Genomic DNA, 20,288 nt, shown 5'->3' with positions numbered 1-20,288 from the left:
CTATTTATTTCCTAGGGAAGCCATCTTTGATCCATACAACATAACATTGCACACACACTCAGCACAACATGCTTTATCTTCACAGCACTTATTACTTTGCAACTATGTATTTTTTCATATAATTATCCATATAATGTTTGCCTTTCCAACCAGTCTAAAAACTCCCTTAAAAAGGCACTGTGTGTTTTGTTCAGCATTATATATCCCTAGTGCCTACAAGATTCTGGGCTATAGGACACTTATTTAATACGTATTTGACAAACAAATGCCATCTGCATTTTATATATATATATTTAAAGCTACCCTAGCCAAAATTCTGATAAACTGAATTTTACGGACAAGGGAAATTAAGTAGGGTGTTCCTCTTCAGATAAAAAGATGACAAATTAGCCCAAATTTACTCATACATTTATTTGCTGCAGGTCTACATAAATTGCTTATAATTAGTTACATTTCTCCCAAAACAACTGAAAACAATTCAATGAGCTTCACTTAAATGATTTGGGGCTTTTCATGGGCTTTTGCTTTGCAAATAGCATACTTCATTTTTACAAATGAAGAAAGAGCCTTAATATTCAAAACTCCTCAAACTTAGGAGGGGAGATAAATTGGGATAAAAAGCAAGGAAAGACACAATATTTTAGTTTGTAAAATTGGTTTATTTACAAATTGGTATTTTAAAATTGTATTTGAAATTTTTATTTTTATATATTTCCCTGGCAGGCATTCTATATTTTCTTAAATATGGAGGCAAAGGATAGGAAACCTGAGTAAATTTAAGAGATTTACCTGCTGCTACAGTCAGTAAAATTTAACTTTTAATCCCTGAGAAACAGTAAAGTGTCAAAAATAGTATTTTCATACTTTCAAATATAAAAAAAAATTCAGCAACACAGAAAATAAGGAAGCTACTATAACTAGCCTCTCCACAAATAACAATGAGAAGTCACTCTCTTACAAATTAACTGAGGGTGTGTGCACATGCATTAAGTTATGAGGTGCACTTAAGAGACTACGATGCTCTAGTCCTCAACTTTTTAGTTTGTCCCATTTGAAAAATATTCCTGGAAACTGGTATGTAACTTAAATAATAGAAATGCCCATTGCTAGCTCAACTTCCTCCGCTTTCTAAACTTTTGTGTTATGTATGGTTATGGATTTTCCCTTACTGTACAAGATCAAAATTATCTGATTACAACCTAAGCCTCAAACTGCAATGTTTCTGTAAAGTCACTTTGGAGCAAGTCACTTCAGTTTCCTCAAATATCAAATGAGGATAATTACAGTTCATAGGGATGTATAAGGATAAACTGATGTTCATGCAACACCATGAAATCTCCAAGGAGCTTTCTATGTAAGGGGTAATGCTCTCTGGAACATGTGATACAATCATAATATATTCCTGCTGCTCCTTATTATAGATGACTTAACACTCCTAAAATGTCAGCTTTCTTCAGAAGAATAAATATTAACTCATTAGTTTCCTCATTAAGCTTCCTTGAGACACATGGGAATGGCAAGTATGCCCCCACCCCATGTATATATGAAATGTACCACAGATATTAAGGATGTGACCATAGCAAAATAGTAAGTCAAAGTCAAACGAAGGAAGGAAACAAACCAAAGACTTTGAAGTAAGATGCAATCTTCTCATGTATGTGCAACACACTGGCAGTCATTTTTCATTTTGGACAGTGTTAAGTATTACTAATGACAAGTGTTTATCTGCCTAATAACCCAAAGGAAATGAAGTGTACTTCAAACTTAAGAAAAAAAGGAAAGTCACAAATACCTTCCTCAAATCCCTCTTAATGCTCTTTTCAAAACAGAAAGTAGTCAAATCAATTTCCCCTTCTAACAGACCAATACCAATGTCAGCTAGGGACATTTTCTAGAGCTAGTTTGAAGGCAACTTTGAAGTTCCAAGAATATTTCTTTGTGTAGCTGTTGATTCCAGAAGGGATAGGATTGTAGAGACTCAAACAGAATAGTATATTGATCAATTTTAAAAAGAGCTTTTGAAAGATCTGCTAAAAGGAAAGGGAATGAGTAGGAATTATAATCTCCTGAGTCAGTCAGTCAGTCAGTCAGTCAGATCTGGACAAGAAATTTTAAATTTACATTGCCACTTTAGCACCATTTTTCAATTTTGTACATAATGCACATCTCTTAACACTTATCTTTCTAAATATATTGGATTTTGGGATTAGTTTCCTGGTTAGATTTTTTGCACTGGGTGTGAACTTTAAGCAGCAAGATTAGCAGTAACGAAAATCTATGGCCCAGGCTGTGACGAGACAATTGGGAACTCTTACAGCATTCCCTTGTTTAAGTATATCCCAGTATTGATGCAGGAAGCCACACTAAGTTAATTCCTTGGCTGTTGGTAACAGAAGGAAAATAAATAAAAATGTGAGGTAGTTCTTTCCACAAGAGGGAAATATTTGACTACACAATATCCCTGCAATGTCTGACAAATTACTAGAGCATCTGCTTGCTGTCATCTGTAAGTAAACTCTTAGCTTGGTATTAACTGAACCTGACAAATCATGAGCTAGTTGCAGTTCCTAGGCCTTATTTTCCGAGCCAACCAAGGCAGGAGACACTACAACACAAAAAAATATGAACCACAGAGACCACCAAGTACAAAAACTGCAAACTCATAAGCATTAAAAAACATTGGGTGGAGCTGGTTAGAACACATTAGAATAATTTACCAGAACTTGTGCACAGAAAAGAATGAAGACTGGTGGGGAATAATTGACAGGCTCTGCTCCTCCAGCTTAACTATCATCGTGAAGTTTAAAAGACATGAAGCTCTAGCATAATAACACAGCAGAGGCTATGTATAAAAAAGTTAACATAAAAATCTTAAAGGTAAAGGAATAGAATATCCTAGGAAAAGCAAGAGCTACTTACTAAAACCTTTGTCTTTCCACTTGGAATCTGCATACTTATATTGAACTAATAAAGTACTCCTATCAACAAACTAGTAGAATGAATTATTTTAACTTCTCAAGACACTGATATAGAGCTATCCATTTTGCATTCTAAACCCTCTCCAGGCTAAATGACAAAGGATAATACCAGAAATAGATCAGGAGTTAAATTATAGTTAGAAAGGGGAGAAAAGTAAGGTAGGACATTAAAATTTTATTCTGAAATTATCTCTGGCCACAACAATAAAATTTAACAAATATTCACTAAACAGTCTTACTCCTGTCATCAGCTGTACAATACATACAGTATCATAGAACTGGCCACTAGGATTAAAATCCACTAGAACATATTTAATGTTAAGTGGCGACAGCAGCATCTCACAGAAATTTTTACATACATATATACACAGTCCACATTCAACCATTTTCACATATTTTCAGTACACACAGTTGCAGCATATTACAGTCACATGTCTAAGTTGTTGCTCGATAAAAACCCAAGCCACTGCCTAGACATAACTGTAGCAGTTGAGCTGAGTATAATTACAATTAATTTTATATATGTCCATAGCAGAGAGATGTACAAGCCCCTAAGAAACAGAGTTCACAAATACTTTTTTTTAATGCTATTACAGCATTATGTTGGGCAATATTAAAACCTTTACCGAGACCAGATCAGTTTTTTTAAAAAGTCTTCTGCTTACCAGAAATATTTTTGATGAAAAAAATTACAAAAATGAATGCTCTCCTTAAAATAATTCACACTTTAGGATTCCAATATGGCCCAATGCTACTGATGCCTAAAGTGTTTTCTAACATTCTGATGGAGTCGTTTAACACGACCCCAAACCACCCATTAAGTTTAAAAGTGGCTTAAGTGCCTTGCACCCAAATTGTAAAAATCCCTGGCCATCCTTACTAGAGCCAGGCACATATAAAAGGAATGCACTTTGGTTCATACCAAATGCCCTGGGATTAATCACACTATAAAATTAAATGGTTTGAGGTAAATTTTTACAAATACAGTTGATTTTTGTCTAGTGTTAGCATAACAAAAAAAAAAAATGTAAAAATCAGTCTGATGTTAAGATACAACAAAGACCATCTTTAACCCCTTAAACATAGGAAGTCCCTGTGTAACACTACCTGATGGTTCTTTTTTCAGTGCCTGAAGATGAGTCATGCCTTATGGTTTCTATTAAGGCCTGTAACTAGATATTTAAGACAGATGTAGTTTTGCAGAGATGGGTTCCATCCTTACTGACTAGTATTCAAAGAGTTAAAGAGGCCAAAAAATGCATGCCCTACAATATGGCATTCAGAACAAAAGGCACATTGTTAACACTAAGGGCACAATTTCTCCTCTACTGTTAATCTACAATGTCTTGCACCACTGTTGTTCCACTGCTGGAGCAATATATTTAAGTGGTAATGAACACAGTGGCGGTGCAAGAAACAGAGCCAAATGAGACTGCCAAAGACAAGACAACACTGTGCTATTCCTAAAACTGAAAACAGCGCCGACATCCCTAGACAATGGTAACCTGTGAGACCAAAAACTGTTTCCAAGCCAACTCTTAATAGCCTATCAGAGCCCTTCATTAATTTGTTTTAAAATCACAAAGATGCAACATTTTTCTTTTTTTGACAGGACAATCAAACTAGAATTTTATTAAAGCAGCTCTATCACTAAATGCTGAAATGTGGCAGCTCTTGTGAATAAAAAAATTTCACTGTATTTGGGAAAAAAAAAGAAAGCCCCACAGTGCTGCACATTATAGTTTGGTATAAAAGTTTCCGGTTTCCATTGAGAAATAAAGATAGTCCCAAATTCAATGTTGGCATCTTAAGAACCAGTTTTGTGCGGTGGGGGAAAGACAAGCAGTATTAGTCCATTTATAAATTTTCACATGTATCATCATTTTATACGGAAATTAACAACGGCAGACTCAGGTTTGTATATTTAAACGTAAATGTGAAGATAACTGGAAATGGAAGAGGAGCATTAGAAGAAGAAAAGAGCATTATGTTTTTATTGATTTAATGTCCTAAAGAAGCTAACCATCATTAAGAGGCTGGTGGTCTTACAAAGCCACCAAACCAAGTCTTATAATTCTTATGCCTTTAAGCCAAAATCTAGTACACAGATCCTTAAATTCTATACGCCGTTGATTGGGAGTATTGTCACGTGAGCATTATTTAATATGTAACTAACGTATTATTGCACTTCCACAGATTACACAGAAATGTGTATAATATGCTGAGAATTTGACTAAGGGAAAAGAAGCTATAATTTCTAAACACAGAAGTACAAATTAATTTATCAGTGACACCTTAAATAGTAAAGCAAATATCTATCACTATTTTAATAAGCTAACCTTATTACTGGTTTTTTGGCAAATATCTGAAATATTTCCTGAGCATTTTTGTCCACCATCAACCAACGAAGCCTAAAGTGTGTTTTTCAAAACTTTTTTTTTTTTTTTTTTTTTTTTTCAAGATAAACTGTAGGATTATTATTAAAGAACTTAACCGGAAACTTTCTTGGCCTCACTGGGGACCATGCTTTTAAGTACTTGTAAGTCAATTTACAGGTAATACAATAATCTCTGTGCATATATAAGCTTACTTATCCTAATTTGTACAACCCAAAACCTATCGTCCAAACAGGCAGAAATCTTTCTAAATTGCACATACTAAAAAATTTGTTTCACGTGCCTTGAAATTCATATACATCATTGCTCATACATTAGTGATAAAATACTGAAATTTTCACTGTGAAAATAATTATTATTCAGAGAAGAAAATATTCTTTTACCAAACTCTCAGTTACTTTGCCAGATAAAGTGTCATTCCCACAAAAATAATCAGTGCAATCCAAAAGAAAGTAAAATAAAATAGAGGAATGCTATCTCTGGGGTTCTTCTAATGATATGAAGAATAAGTCAAACCATTTAACTTGAGGTTGAACTTTTCCTCCTCTACACGTTGTTAACATCGGCCTCACTGAACAGCCAAAGAGACTTCTGTTCACCAAGAGGATTTTCAACCCTTTTTCTTTTTAAAGAAAAAGTTGATAGTTTCCCAGGCTAAGAGAACCTTACAGTGGCACCTGAATAGTGTGAACTCACTCTAATCTGCTAAATCTTCTTTGGAACTATGGAAATCCCCACCTTAAGTAGCTAGGCTGCTGTTCTTTTTTTAATTGGAATATGAAACAATGGTCTTAATCACAGCTGAAATGTCTCTTTTCTGTATTAACAGTCTGGGATACGCAGTTGAAGGAAGACGACAAACTAAATGCAAGCAACAGATGTGTGGTATTAAAAGAGGAACAGAGAGGAAAAATGCAGAGAAAAGGGAGGAACAGTTCATGGAATACAATTCTAAATTTAGGTGCAAAAGCAACTCTGTAATATGAGGCTTCTTTACAAAACAGCTTGCCGATCATACTAGAAAATTTGGAGGAACACACACGTTTCCATTTCCATTTATCCACTAAAAGCTGCTTTGCCAGTTTTTAGAATGTCAGAATGCTAACTGGGCAGTTTAAACCTTGGGGATCTTATTTTGTATTTGTTTCAGCACTAGAGAAAAATCTCTAAGGTACAGTTTTTCTTAGGATATCACTTTCATTCTGACTGTTCTCCTCCCACTACCCCACCACCCAAATTTATGAAAAACGGAAGCAGGACATGCTACACCTGTGCATGGACCTGGAGCATGGAGGGAAAAGGAGGGCCTTACGGGGCTGTCACCCTGGGGAGGATATAACATGAACCATAAAAACATAGTGAATGTCTTTGACACCAATCTGTAAATGCGTGGCAGTCATGAAGTAATCAATGGCCTGCCACTGATGTTATTATTCTGCCACACTAAATACAGTAAGGCTCATTGTACTTTTAGAACACAAAAAGTTTCCGAAAGTATAAAAACTTAAAGCATTGTCCTCATGTATTGATAAAAACAAAATGAACAACTTTCTTACATTAAAATTAAGTGCTGAAAAGATACAAATGAGTAGAGTTATTGAGCAAATAAAAACAGGTCTGAGCTACTCCTTTTCAACCCAATAAGGCTCAGCAAAGTTGTATCTTTCAGATTACCAGCATCAGGGGACATGAGCTCAGCTAACGAGTTTTGGCAACACTGTCCTCTGCTGAATATTCCCGTTGGCATCTGTCATCTGCGCCAAATTAGTCCTCAGTTTGGAAGCTGAGCTGGAAGGTGGAGGTAACTTGGATATAGATGTGATAGCACCGGTGCTCTCAGTTATCCTTTTCACTGACGTTTTCTCCCCGGTGGGAGGCTTTGGCAATCGCCTCCTCAGCCAGGGGTGCCGCAAAGCCTGGCCTGGGGTCATGCGCACTGCAGGATCCCACTCTAAACACTGTTTTAAGAAGTCAAGGAAAAGGGGATCGTCACACCCCTTCAGCGCGTTCCCCCACTCTCTGCTCTCCGGTGGGCCCCTCAGTTTCCCCCTCCGGGAACGGCCTCCGTTGAGGACCACAGAGCCATCTGAGAGAGTCGTGACAGTGCAGTAACGGGGGTAACCCTTGGAGCTCACAAAATTTTTGGCTCGTTTGGACGCATCCAGCAGTTTCTGCGAGGGCATGCCCAACAGTTCAATCATACAGGCCAGCTGGTCCCCTTCATCCTCCCCAGGCAAGAGGGGGTAACCCGTCAGGAGCTCAGCTAAAATGCAGCCCAGGCTCCACATGTCAATGGGCATGCCATACCTGGCCCCAAGGATCACTTCTGGAGCCCGGTAAAAACGCGACTGGATGTACGTGTAGACACGCTGATGCTCGTAACAACTGGAGCCAAAATCAATCACTTTAATACCACTTCTACCCTGCTGCTTTAACAAAATGTTCTCGGGCTTAAGGTCACAGTGAATTATTCTGTTTTTGTGCAAAGCATCCAAGCACTGCAGAATCGAGTGGGCAAACTTGCGAACCAAAGGCAGGCTGAAGCCCTGGAATTTATTCTTCTTGATGAGCTCATAGAGGTTCATGCTCAGCAGCTCAAACGTCATGCAGATGTGGTTGCGGAAGGTGAAATTCTCCAGCATATGGATGACATTCATTGTGTTATCCTTGTCCTGCTTCCGCAGGTGTTCCAGGATTCGGATCTCCTCTGCTGCTTGCCTGTGGAAGCGCTTCTCATTCCGCACCATCTTTAGGGCCACGTGCTGGTGGACTTTGTGATCGTAGGCCTTGACCACCTGCCCAAAGCTCCCCTTCCCAATGACCTTGAGGACCTCGTACCTGTAAGCCACGTGATCATGGGGCACCTGCACATATGATCCCTGGTCATCATCATAGCCACCATTGTTGGGCCCACCTGTCATGCCCTGGCGCTTCTTAGCATTTAGACCCAAGAAATATATTTCAGGGTAGCTGAAAATCTCATGGTGTTCAAAGGCTGTGAGTTTTTGCATGTATTGCTTCATTGCTTGTTCAGGTGTCATGGGGGTGGCTTTCACCTTCCCCATGCCTTCCATGGACTTCAGAGACGTGGAGCTCCCCTGCCGTCTATGAATGCTGTCCAGCTGCCGCTCTGGCACCACTGGCAAGCCCGTTTTGCCCACTGTTGTAAGCCCATTTGGTTGTGTCGTGAGCACTGTCCGCTTGTTACTGTTATCCTCAAACAGCTGTTGAACCTGGATCTGTCCATGAGGGTGGCTGCCAACATGCAGGTGATCATTCATTGTGTGCTTACTGCCGCCAATCTGGAATTCAGACAGGAAATATAAATAGAAAAGAAGTGGTGTCTGTTCACACGGGGTATAATTAACCCCCATCAGCAACCACCCCCTCCACCCTACCTTTACAAAATCCCACTTGGATTGAGTAAAGGCCACAAAACATGTGATCCTGAAAAAAGGACCTCATAAATGCCATGCCTAACAGAGAAGATGGTTTGCTGTACATATTCAGGGTTCCCCACGGAGGCAGAGACCATAACTTTATCATTCTATATCTGACACTTAGTATAGGGCCTGGCACATCATAGATGTTCCACTCAATCCACACTTGATATAAAAATGAAACAGGATACAGAAAAAACATGCACACATAAGACTCTATGTTGGCTCCTCCACCCCCAGATTACAGCACCTTTCATATTTCATCTAGTAGTTTATTAACATGAGGACAGGGACCATGTCTGTCTTGTTCACTACTCTTCCCCTAATACCTAGAGCTCTATCCTGAAAACACTTCATCACCAGGACTTCCCCTTTCCTTGAAAATCTGATGAAACCTAAGTGCACACATGATCCAGTGACAAAAACAAAAACCCTGTGTTTTAGGCTTGAAAGATTCCCATGTAGATATGCGCCACAGTGTCTTATAAACCCCGAACCTATTTTTAAAAGTTCCCAGGCTTTACTAACTGTAATAACCATTTAAGGCATTCAGCCCAACAAACCAAGCAACAACCACACTGTTTGGCCTTCCTCCAGAGGGGTCAGGGGCTCAGCTCTCTGAAGATGTCCATTTCTACGACCTGCTGGGATACTCGAGGTTTCCAAACAGGAATCCAAAGCAGCAACCTCTTGTTTCAGGTACGCATGCCATCCCTGAGCATTCCTGTCTAAACTCTACCAATGGTGTGAGCCAAGGGGCCCCAGCCCTCTACTGACAATCTTCTTGGGATTTCCTTTAAGCATTATGACTGCTGAGAGGTAATGGGTAGGAGAGGACTGGCAGCCAGGATCCTCTCCCAGTTAGGAATTCCTGCCTTGGACAACCCCAAGTCTTAAAGCAGCCTGGGAGGTGATTTTTGTATGAAATCTTACATCAACTTGTCATCACAATCCACCTCATTCATTCAACTGGTGTTAACAGAAGGCTGGCTGCCAAAGTGACAGAGTCCCTGCCCTCCAGGAGCTTACAACTAACTAGATGAAGTCTGTTGCCATCAGTATTTTTTCTATTATCTCTTTTAAATCCTACTTTTAGGGCTTTACCTACTACTGAAAGAGCAGAAGGGCTGTGTATATGTAACATAGTAATTCAAAAATGATTTGGGAACACCTGGATTATAAAATGAAATTCTAACTCCTTCTTACTAACAGACTAAGATGTTCACATTTTCTTTATTGGATACATAATATGCACAATGACTGTGTGGAGAGTGAGCTTCCTCTCTGCCCACTTCTAACTAAAACAAAACAGAAGACAATACTTGGGGCCTGTCTGACTGTGACTTCATATAGGCTCAGGGATATCATTTCTCAGACTTATAACTGAGCTTTTTTATTAAACTCATAGATGATACTCCGTGCTAGCTGATCTTATATTCAGTAAGAGTAGCTAGAAAGGTTATTTTACCCTTGTTCTATGTCAAAAGCAGGGCAGTCCATAAAAATGAATCAGGCAAGTCTCGGGCATATATACAAGAGGTACAGGCTTGTCCAATGCTTTTCTTCCCCAGCCTCGCTCTCTGCACCCTCTCCTGTCCACTGTGGTCTTTCAAACACTAGGGAATAAAGGGGCCTGAATCAAAATATCTCTCTCCTAAAGAACCATTATCTTCAGAGTGGAGTGGTGATATTTCAGAAGAAAAATCCACATTACCTGTATACATGCTATTAAAAAGCACAAAGCTGCTTCATTAGGACAAAATTAACCTTGGGGCTTTAGAGATTTCTAAAAACACAGCAAAGTAAAACCAAGCCTCCAAAATTTACTTTAAGCAATTTCTGTGTTTCGCATAATTTAATACATGCTCACAAATGTTTTAGTAACTAAAACTAATGAGACTGCCAAGAAACGACCATCTTCTATATCTCCAAATGCCTTCTCTTGGTCTCCTTTGCAGCATCAACTACTGGTTCACCTAACCTTAGGTGGGTTCAAGAGTTCCCCAGGGTTCAAGCCTCGATTCTCGTGGCTTCTTACTCCCATAAGCCCCTGCAACTGATCCTGAACACAGCCAGGGCTTCAGCAACTGCCCATGGCCTGAGGTTTGCACATTTGTTCCTTGAACTCAGACCTGCCAAGGTGCTATCTCCTGAGTGCAAGACACACATATCCAACTATCAATCAGCTCCCTCTCCCATAAGCAACTCAAACTTAACTCATTATTTTTCTACCAAACTGGTTTCCCACTCCCATAATCCTCCATTTTTGATCAACAGAAGGCTTCCCCTCCATGTAGTCAGTCACTCAGGCTATCCACCTGCAAATGAATCCTCAGCACTGTGCGCCTGGAAAACCTCTCAACACCTCCCTCACCTAAGATGCATCATTACTATCCCACGCCCTTTCCATCAACACTGCCTCATCTCACTCTCCTGATGTCTTTCACTGGGACAACTGAGGCAGCATCGTAAGTCTAGAATTCTAAGTCTAGAATTCCTCAAATCTCTTCTCCATAGTGCTTCTAGAGTTAACCATTTAAAAATCTCAACCTGAGACCACTCTTGCTTTTTGCCCAAGGCCCATGGCTGTAACCTATTTCCATAGCTAATGCAAGAACTTACCAGTAAGAACACAAGGCTCTAAAATGTAGAGGCTAAATGATCTGAGTCCTTCCATTCGCATCAACTACTGTCACTCTTCTCTCCAAGAGGAACAAAGCTAGATAGCCCAGGACCCAAAAAACACCACGCACTTTTACACTGCTCTGCGTTTGGTGAGGTCACGTTTCATAATGGTAGATTTTCAGTTAGACACACATTAAATGATCCAGCTACACCATTTACTAAATGTGTGACCCAGGGCAATTTATTTCATCTCTGTTAACCTCAGTGACCTTGTCTGCAAAAAGAAGGGAACAAACTTACCTCATTAGGGCTATTAGGGGGATTAAATAAGGTAGTATGTTTAAAGTGCTTAGTAGTCAGTCAATGAGAGCATTATTATTGCCCTTTCCAGATATTTCTTGGAATCTCCTTTCTCATACCTAGGTGATTCACCCTTCAATGCATGGTTCAACTCTCACCGCCTGTGTAAACCTTCCCTGACCTACTCAACAGCTACTTCTCTACTCGGAGTGTATTAATCTAACACTTATTTCTCTTTCCTGCAATTGTTTTAACATCAGATGTACTCATTTGGCTGTGAGCAATTCCAGGGCTGGGTCCCCTCTTATGTTTTTAAGTCCTCATTAACATAAACCCAGGCATATAGTAAGAGCTCAATAAGTATCTTTGGGATGCAGGAACACATGTCAATAGATCCTCCTTATTATAACACTCTTGCCTCTCTTAGAGTTGTTCCTGAGAACTACATTGTGTACCTTCATAAGGAAACATGAAGTCAATGCCCAGGGAATTGAGAAATGTCCCTGGTAACCTAAGTCACAAGACGTTAGGCTTGCAGTGCATCAGCACAGACTTGGAGGCAAAGGACCTCCAAGCATAAAGTACCTGTAGCAGACACATCAATCAAACCATATATAAACACTTGTAGCAAACACATCAACCAAACACCTAAAAGCAACACATGCAATCTTAAAAGCTTTCCAGATGTTAGAGACTCATTTTAGAAGCTCTAGCAAAAGAAGACTTTGAATCTCAAATATTGCAGGACTCTAAAACCACAATCAAGCTCGAAAGAACAATTAACTGACTTATAAAAAGTGGGGCAGAGAGCGGGGCTGGGGTGCTGAGGGTGAGGGACTACAAACGCCAGAACATTTCCAGAATACATGTCAAGACTACATCATAAACTTAAGGATATTAAAAACCTCTCTCTCCAGCTCAGCCTCTTGAAGTCTGAGATCATGGCTTATTCCGATATGTCAATGTATAGCACAGTGTGTGTCATATTTAAAAATACCTACTGAGGCCGGGTGCAGTGGCTCACACCCGTATCCCAGCACTTTGGGAGACTGAGGCGGGTGGATCATTTGAGGTCAGGAGTTCATAACCAACCTGGCCAACATCGTGAAACCTCATCTCTATTAAAAACACAAAAATTAGCCAGGCATGGTGGCGGGCGCCTGTAATCCCAGCTACTTGGGTGGCTAAGGCAAGAGAATCGCTGGAACCCTGGAGGCGGAGGTTGCAGGGAGCCGAGATGGAGCCACTGCACTCCAGCCTGGGCAATAGAGTGAGACTCCGTCTCAAAAAAAAAACAAAACAAAGCAAAACAAAAAACAAAAAAAACATAATGAATGCAATTGTTAAAACAGCTACAGTTTACGGGTTCAAATCGAGAGACCTGCAAAGGCTTCTTTGATCATGAAGTACTTTGGTATTAAATATTATATAAAAACAACAGTCTAACCAGTTTCATAGTTTTCATTTCTTCCAATAAGAAAATGGCAAAGAGCAGATATTTCACTGTGATAATAGTTTTGGGTGTTTAAAAACTTTTCTGAAGTCATCTTAGAAATGCTGTATAGTATTATGGTAATAGAACTGAGTCCAAAAAGACTGGAATTTCAGTTCCTCCTCAAACATTCTGACAGTCTGTGTGGCCCTAAGTAAAGTGTCTACTTTTTCTTCAAAATACTGCCATTTTTTAAATGTGTATTTTAATTCGAATTATTTTGTAAAACTGATTAACTGGAGAGTGTTTTACATAGTAAAACAGTTATAAAAGTTACACATATTTTAATATTTTTGAATTTAAAATACTTCTATTAATAACTGCCAATTAACATTAATAGAAAAATAATAGGAAGTAACAGGCACACTTCTATCTCTCACACAAACAGAAATAAATTACTAAAGTGTAAAACAACTTATGCATGGAGATATAAAACAAGAGGGCAACGGACTAGATAAATTCCAAAGCTTATAATCTTTATAATCATATATTTGACCTGCCTAGTGTATCACCTGTAAGAGAAAATGTGGGCAAGCTCCTATGACAAGATCATTTTTATCTCCTTAATGCCCTCCCCACCCCCCATTCATTCTAGAAGTTCTTCCTAGGTGTAATTACTCTGGAAATAATAACTAAAAATTTATAAAAATCCGACAGACATATGAGAATATGGATCTACAAAGGTTCTTGCATTTATAATGAGGCTAGTACAATTTCCTAGAATTAGCAGTCTCCATCAGCATATTAAAACTAGATGCAGGAGGGTGTAGGCTTTCACTCCGGCCTTGATATGAACTGGCTGGGGAATCCTGATGAAACCAGTTACCTTGTCTGAGTCTGTTTCCTCATCTATAAATTGAAAGACTAGAAACAGATAAACTCTGTGGTCCTTTTAACCTTTCCTGTACTATGAAATCTGCGATGTTACAGAAATAAAATCAAAACTAAACCACCATCGAAACCCAAATTCACACCTTCAAAGTCAAGCATCTAATAATTAACAGCATAGCGAAGTTTACACACACGTTAAAAACAAGTAAATCTGGCACACGCCACAGCAAAATACAGGCCTCCATTATGAGGAGTACTGAGAAGCACATTCACATCCTTCCTTTTCTGGTGCACCACAGGCTCTCCCTCCAGTGGAGACTTGTCGTTTTATCTACTTTCATTACATGTATTTCAATGGCAAAGAGGCTTTGATCAAGCAAAGCCCATCCTTACAAAATTGGAATCCACATGCAAACCAAATAGCTCTTTTTCCAGGTCACACCATGTCATGTGATTACATCAACACATAGAAAAAAAAAAAACTGGATATTACATTTTCCAAATTGTCAGATGATCCCAAACAAAAAATCTAAACCCCTAAAATCAATGGCAGTTCGTTACCTAAATTTTCACTGCAACAAGAACACTGAACAGTAATATACAGAATCATCCGTCCTACTACCATCCACAGTCCAACACAGATGAGTTAACTTCTGTGCAATGAATTCCCAGCCCCTGGGACCAGATGTGTCAGGACAGAGACAGACAGAGGGAGGGGGAAGAGTGTAACAGCAACAAAACATTTTCCTACGAAACTTGCACACGTCTCTCCAGGTCTAACAGGTGCAACTACGGTCTAGACATCCCCTCACAGTTCTCTGACAAACAAGTTTCCCCATATGTCCCCAGAGCTACTCCCCTGTAGGCCGGGGGATGGCCTTTTTTTCAAGAACTCAACTTTCGCTTGGCAAATAAAACCAATTCCTGGCAAGCATCCCTCACACAGAACCATCTTAGGCTGTTCCTGTGGAAAATCCAATCGGGAAAAAAAGACCTCCAAACCATCACCTCCTCCAAGTGCAGATCTCCTCCAGGCTGGCCATCACCATCCAAGGGTGATCCCTGGGAGCTGAGAAAAGGTACATGCTGAAGTCGAATCCAGCTTGCCAGTCTCCACAGCCACCAGCAACCAGTACCACGCTGGCCTCTCCCCTCCCTCTGGGCCCTGAGAGACCACAGCACCTGTTAGGTGCTTTTTCCTTCCCACCTCCAAAGCAACGCTTGCCCTTTCCTTTTGAATAACGTCCAACTGCAGAATCCTACAGGGGTGGCTTGTTTTGACTGCTGCGGCGGCTCTTATTTTTGTTAATGTTAATTACAATTTCTGCTGTGCTCAAACCTGTAGCACTCATAAAACATGCTTACACACGCGGGGGACAATTGGCGATGCTCCCTGCTGGCTGGAGCCAGGCCTGGGAGGCTCTTTGGGGGATCGATTTTCCAGGCAGGCCGGTCTGGCTGTCCCCTAACACATATCTGTTTCTATAAATACCCACTACCCACGGGGAGGTGGGGGAAGGACAGAGATGTTTACCCGGTCAGGGAAAGGGAGCTCTGGGATGCAAGGACGAAAAATGAGGAAAGAAGGGAAGCAGCAAGGAGGAAGTTCCTAGGAAGAGGAGCTCATGGCTGGGCGGGCTCCGGAGGGGAAGTAAGGGGCCCACGCCACGAATCTTCCTTTGTGGCTGCAGCTTTGGGCTCGCCCAAGTTAACGAGGGCGGCGTCGAGGAGAGGCCACGGGCCCGGGGCGTGGGGCTTCTTGTATCTCGACCCCTCTTCTCCCGGCGTCAGAACCCTCCAAGTCCGGGTGCTTCTGCCTGGGGCCCCTCCCGCCCCCACCGCCCGGGCCGCCCGCGGGCTGGGTCTCACCGTGTGGGCTGCGGCGGCAGCGTTGCTGGCCCGGAGAGGCGGCAGGGCGATGGGGGAGGGCGGGCCGGTCCCCACTCCGCTCCGGGTGGCCCCCGCACCGAGCCCCGGGGAAGCCTGAAGCTGGCGAACGGCGCTGTCCCCACCTCTGCCTGGAAGCCACGTGCGGGAGGAGACAAAAGAGGGTCAGGGGGGAGAAAGTCACCCAGACTACCCCCCACCCCACTGGGCAGCGACACCCCTCTCCCAGGGAAAGACAGAGGAAGAGACCGGGGCAGTACAAACAAGCGTTCGGGTCACGGCTCCCCAGCGCACACCCACGGGCGGGGCGCAGGCAGCTGCAAAGTTAAGTCGGGCCCTGGCGCGCGAGTTCGCGACCCGGCGGGGAAGCCGGACCACGCCGGGGCTTGGCGGCCCACATTGCAGACTGCCAGCGGCCGGGAGGTGGGTTTGGACAGCTGAGCAGGGCGCCACGGCCACGCCAAGCCCCGGGCAGAGAAGGGCGGGGCGGCAGGCCTGGACGGTCCCCGCCCGGGCCCCTGGCAGGCAGAAGCCTCTTCGGGCGGAGGACTCCCCTCGGAGGGGCCTTCGGCGCCGCGCGCAACCCTGCGCGGAGCCCGGAGCGCGCCGTCCGCCCGGGGACTCCCCCGCGCCGCGCCGCCGACTTTGTTCGAGGTCCCGCAGGCAGCGGCCGCCCGCGCCACGGGGGCTGCCCTGGGTCGGCGGGGTTCCGGGGGGGGGGGGCGGCGCGGGGGCACGGCCTCCTTACCGGTCGGGAAGGCGGCGGGAGCGGCGGCCGAAGGTTTCCTGGTTAACATGGCCGCTGGAGAGGAAAATGCATTTCAGGGCTGCCGTCGCCGCCGCCGGTCCTGCTGCTACTTCTGGCGGCCGCCGCCGCCGCCGCCGCCTCCCGGCCGCCCCTCGCGCGGGTCCCCGGCGCCTCGTCGCCGCCTCGCGTCTGCTACAGCCAGACACACACAGTCCACTGCATCCCCTCGGCCCGGGCCCGCCGCCGCGAGCCCCCCGCTCTCCTCCTCGCCGCCGTCCTCCTCTTCCTCGGGCGGCTGCAGCACCCTCCGGCCCGTGCACATGCCTCGCCCTCCCCTGCGCGCCGCGGGCCTCCCCGTCTCCCTCACATAGGGGCGCGGGGAGCTAGAAGCGCCGCGAGGACCGAGAACCGCCTAGCTCGGGAGGCTCTCCCGGGCCCGCGCGCGCGCGGCCCCGCGCACTCACACACAGACACCGGCGCGCGGCCCCGCCCCCGCCGCCCTCCGCCGCCCTCCGCCGCCCTCCGCCGCCCTCCGCCGCCGCCGCAGGCCCCGCCCCCGGCTCCCCCGGCCCTGGCCCCCACCCAGCCTCCCGCCTGGCCTCTCTCCTCTCCCCGGGTCGCGCGCAGCCGCCCCTCCGTTCCCCGGAAAATTCGGCGGGCTCCGCTCGCCCTCCTCCGCCCCCTCCGGCCATCTGCACTGCTCCCCTCGGCTCCACTCCGGCGACCTTTTCCCCTCCCCGGCCTCTCCGGCCCCCTCGGAGCCCCTCCGCTGCCCTAACAGCTCAACCTACCGCTGCTGCCCTCCGGCCGAAAGCGTCGCAGAGACCCCTCCCCTGCCATGCCCACCCCTAAACATAAATGCATTTTCAGCTCTTCGAACTGAATGGCTGCTCACAGACAGTACTGCGTCCCCGGTCCCCCATTCTCAGTCGCGGCGACTTAGCCACTCCCCTCTCCCCAATTCCTCATGTAGATAACTTAGTTGTGCGAGGGTCACCTCGGAGAGTCAAGTCCTGGGAGGGGCCGCCGCTGAGCTCGTTGACCCTGAGCAGGGGCGAGAGAGGGGGCTGCCCTCCCACCTCCACTACACACACCCTCCCCGGTTTACTGACACCAAGTGACCGTTCGCCAGTCGCTAGGACAAGGGGAGGCAGAGAGGCGCGTGTGGACGGCAGCTGGGGAAGCAGTTGGCTGTGGGTTGCTAGGCAAAAATAAACATCAGAGACACCTCCTATTTCCTTACAACTCCGAGCCTTTTCCTGGCGCGGCCACTGGGAGAGACACACCTTCCTTTGAGCTCTGCGGTGAGGGAGCGACACCTCGAATTCCTCTCACCCCAACCCGACGCATCTCTTATAAACCCCTTCCTTTACAAGAAACTTAGAGAATTTCCCTGCCTTTTTTATTCGCCATCTACAACCTCTCTTTTCCTTGAAGACCAAAAAAAAAAAAATTGCTTTCCCGTCTCACACCCACGCCTCGTCGTGCGTGGCACACGGTGCGCCTCTGTCCAAAGGTCACAGGTGTTGCCACTTCAGCCGTGAGAGCAGGTGGGGTGGAAAAGCCCGACAAATTCCGAATGACGGGGCAGAGTTATGCCATGCACTTCCTTCTCGAGAGGTGCCTAGTTTCTGAAGTTCTCTTGGGGTCAGGGGTCCATTACGCTCTGCCCCGCCCGATTATCTCTGGCCCCTGGCTGGACCTACTGTGCAGGCCCGAACTAGTGCAGACTCCAGTCGGAAGGGAGTCACCTCCTGCGGAGTTTCATCGCCTCTACTGTTTGCAAATTGTCATAGCAACCTCCCACAGAGCGCACCCGCAGCTTTATACAAACGCCAAAAACTGTGTTTCAAGGTACAGTGTGACCTCTCAGAGTCTCTGGGACTCCTAAAGAGGCCTCCAAGTTAGGGACACTGGGAGAGGGAAACTGTGACAAAAAGAATTTTGCCTAGTATCACGTCCCTCCAAAAAAACAAAACAAAACCCTTTGGGGCCTTCTCCTAATAAAGTAGACCACAGTAAAATAATCCAATGATATGCCTTTAGATGAATCATGACCTGAACTGACCCTTGCAAGAAATATCCCCCTATGCTTGTCACTAGCGACTATCACATTTAAATCTACATGCGGAAGCATATTTAATGTTTAGAATCGACTAAAAGGCAAGGGCTACTCAGTAGCAGAGATGACACTAGAACCGGTTTTCTGACTCCCAGTCTGATTTCACTGATTTCCATCACACTACTTTCCTTACACTTTCAAGAAAGCTCACACCTCTTTTCTTCTCCTTTCAAAACACTTATTTTATACCATTTTCCTTTTTAAAATGAGTATACAACTGATGTTCAAATAAAAAAAAGAAGCAAAAATATCAATTTTAATATAATCCGACAGCCCTTTTTGCTTAAGTTATTCGTACAATACTTCAGTAGAAGCTAAATATGCCACTGTTTTCTCATGAATAAAATAAATGCTAGTTACTGGAAGCCATAGTTTACAATTTCCAAATTAGTAATATTAATTTACTCATTTAACATGAGGAAAAGGAGTGCTGATTCTTTTTTTTTTTTTTTTTTTTTTTTTTTTTTTTTTGACAAAGGAACACAATCATTAACTTTAGGAAAATAAAAGACATTAGGGAACTTTTTGTAGTTTGTTATTTTATATCATGACAAATATAATTTCAATTTTATATATTTTTTTGTGGCTTAACATAAGGAAATACTGCAGTTAACCTACCCCATGGCTATTTTGGTTATAAATGGTACATGTTTGAAAATTATATTAAATTTTACTGACCTCTAAATGACTATTAACCATTGCTTAGATTTTCCTTATTCTATTAAATATGGACATCTCCCTGAGTGAATGTTAAATGGAAAAGTTGTACAAACACACTCCTGGGGCTTTGGGGAGAGTAAAGTGGGTAAATTTGGGGAGTTGTTTCCCTCAAATTTTATTATTATAATGCATCATTATCAGTTATCTCATATAATTACACATATTTTTATCTCTTTATAAAACACTTTCACAAATATTACCATGGTTAATCTTCATAACTCCACCAGAGCGGATTTCATTTTAAATAGGAACCTCCTTAAAAGCTTCATTCAATTAGCAAGAGACTGCTCTTTGGTTTTTACTCATTGCAAAGACTCTTATCTGTTCCACATGTATATAAAATCCAGATTCAGATAACAAGGAGGTAGGCAGGATCTAGCAGGAGTAGAGAGAAATAAACAGGAGAACTCAGAATACAGCCTTGAGGAAGAAAGTTGATTTTTCACTGGGCAAAGTACTGATCACAAGGAAAATTGGAAATGAACGTAAACATTGCTGGTTTCAAAACACATTTACTCATTTAATCCCCTTATCCCAGAAACATTTACAAAGAATTTAGTATGTGCTAGGCCTAGGAGACATGATGAATCATCAAATGCAGTAGACTACGCTTCAGTCTGGCAATCTATTAGGAACTCATTCTTTTTTTGTTTTGTTTTTGTTTTTTTGAGACAGAGTTTCACTGTGTCGCCCAAGCTGTAGTGCAGTGGCGCAGTCTCGGCTCACTGCAATCTCTGACTCACAGTTCA

At 43.4% G+C, this 20,288-nt stretch overlaps 1 protein-coding gene across 3 annotated transcripts; it reads right to left on the bottom strand.

Moving 5' to 3' along the window:
* Nucleotides 1-391: 391 nt before the first annotated feature.
* DYRK2 (dual specificity tyrosine phosphorylation regulated kinase 2) lies at nt 392-17,137 on the bottom strand. 3 transcript variants are annotated; one of them, XM_045365573.3, is made up of 3 exons: nt 16,698-17,137; nt 15,932-16,080; nt 392-8,676 (listed from the first exon to the last, which is right to left on the bottom strand). In XM_045365573.3, the coding sequence occupies exons 1-3, from the start codon at nt 16,744-16,746 to the stop codon at nt 7,069-7,071; spliced, it is 1,806 nt and encodes a 601-aa protein (XP_045221508.1). In that variant the 5' UTR covers nt 16,747-17,137; the 3' UTR covers nt 392-7,068. The 3 variants fall into 3 exon arrangements, with proteins under 3 accessions (XP_045221508.1, XP_073862019.1, XP_015286660.1); XM_074005918.1 differs by lacking the exon at nt 15,932-16,080; XM_015431174.4 differs by lacking the exons at nt 15,932-16,080; nt 16,698-17,137 and adding an exon at nt 15,071-15,902.
* Between the last annotated feature and the right edge of the window lie 3,151 nt (nt 17,138-20,288).

This window comes from Macaca fascicularis, chromosome 11, assembly GCF_037993035.2.
Source record: "Macaca fascicularis isolate 582-1 chromosome 11, T2T-MFA8v1.1".
NCBI classification, from domain to species: Eukaryota; Metazoa; Chordata; class Mammalia; order Primates; family Cercopithecidae; genus Macaca; species Macaca fascicularis.
This window is presented reverse-complemented; position numbering and strand designations above follow the sequence as displayed.

What these genes read in the sequence shown, in the direction of transcription:
- DYRK2 (XM_045365573.3), bottom strand. Translation starts at nt 16,746, where the DNA reads ATGTTAACCAGGAAACCTTCGGCCGCCGCTCCCGCCGCCTTCCCGACC. An exon ending in TCCCGCCGCCTTCCCGACCG is followed by an intron (nt 16,081 to 16,697) that starts GTAAGGAGGCCG and finishes CGTGGCTTCCAG; the next exon opens with GCAGAGGTGGGGACAGCGCC. An exon ending in CTGCCGCCGCAGCCCACACG is followed by an intron (nt 8,677 to 15,931) that starts GTGAGACCCAGC and finishes TCTGAATTCCAG; the next exon opens with ATTGGCGGCAGTAAGCACAC.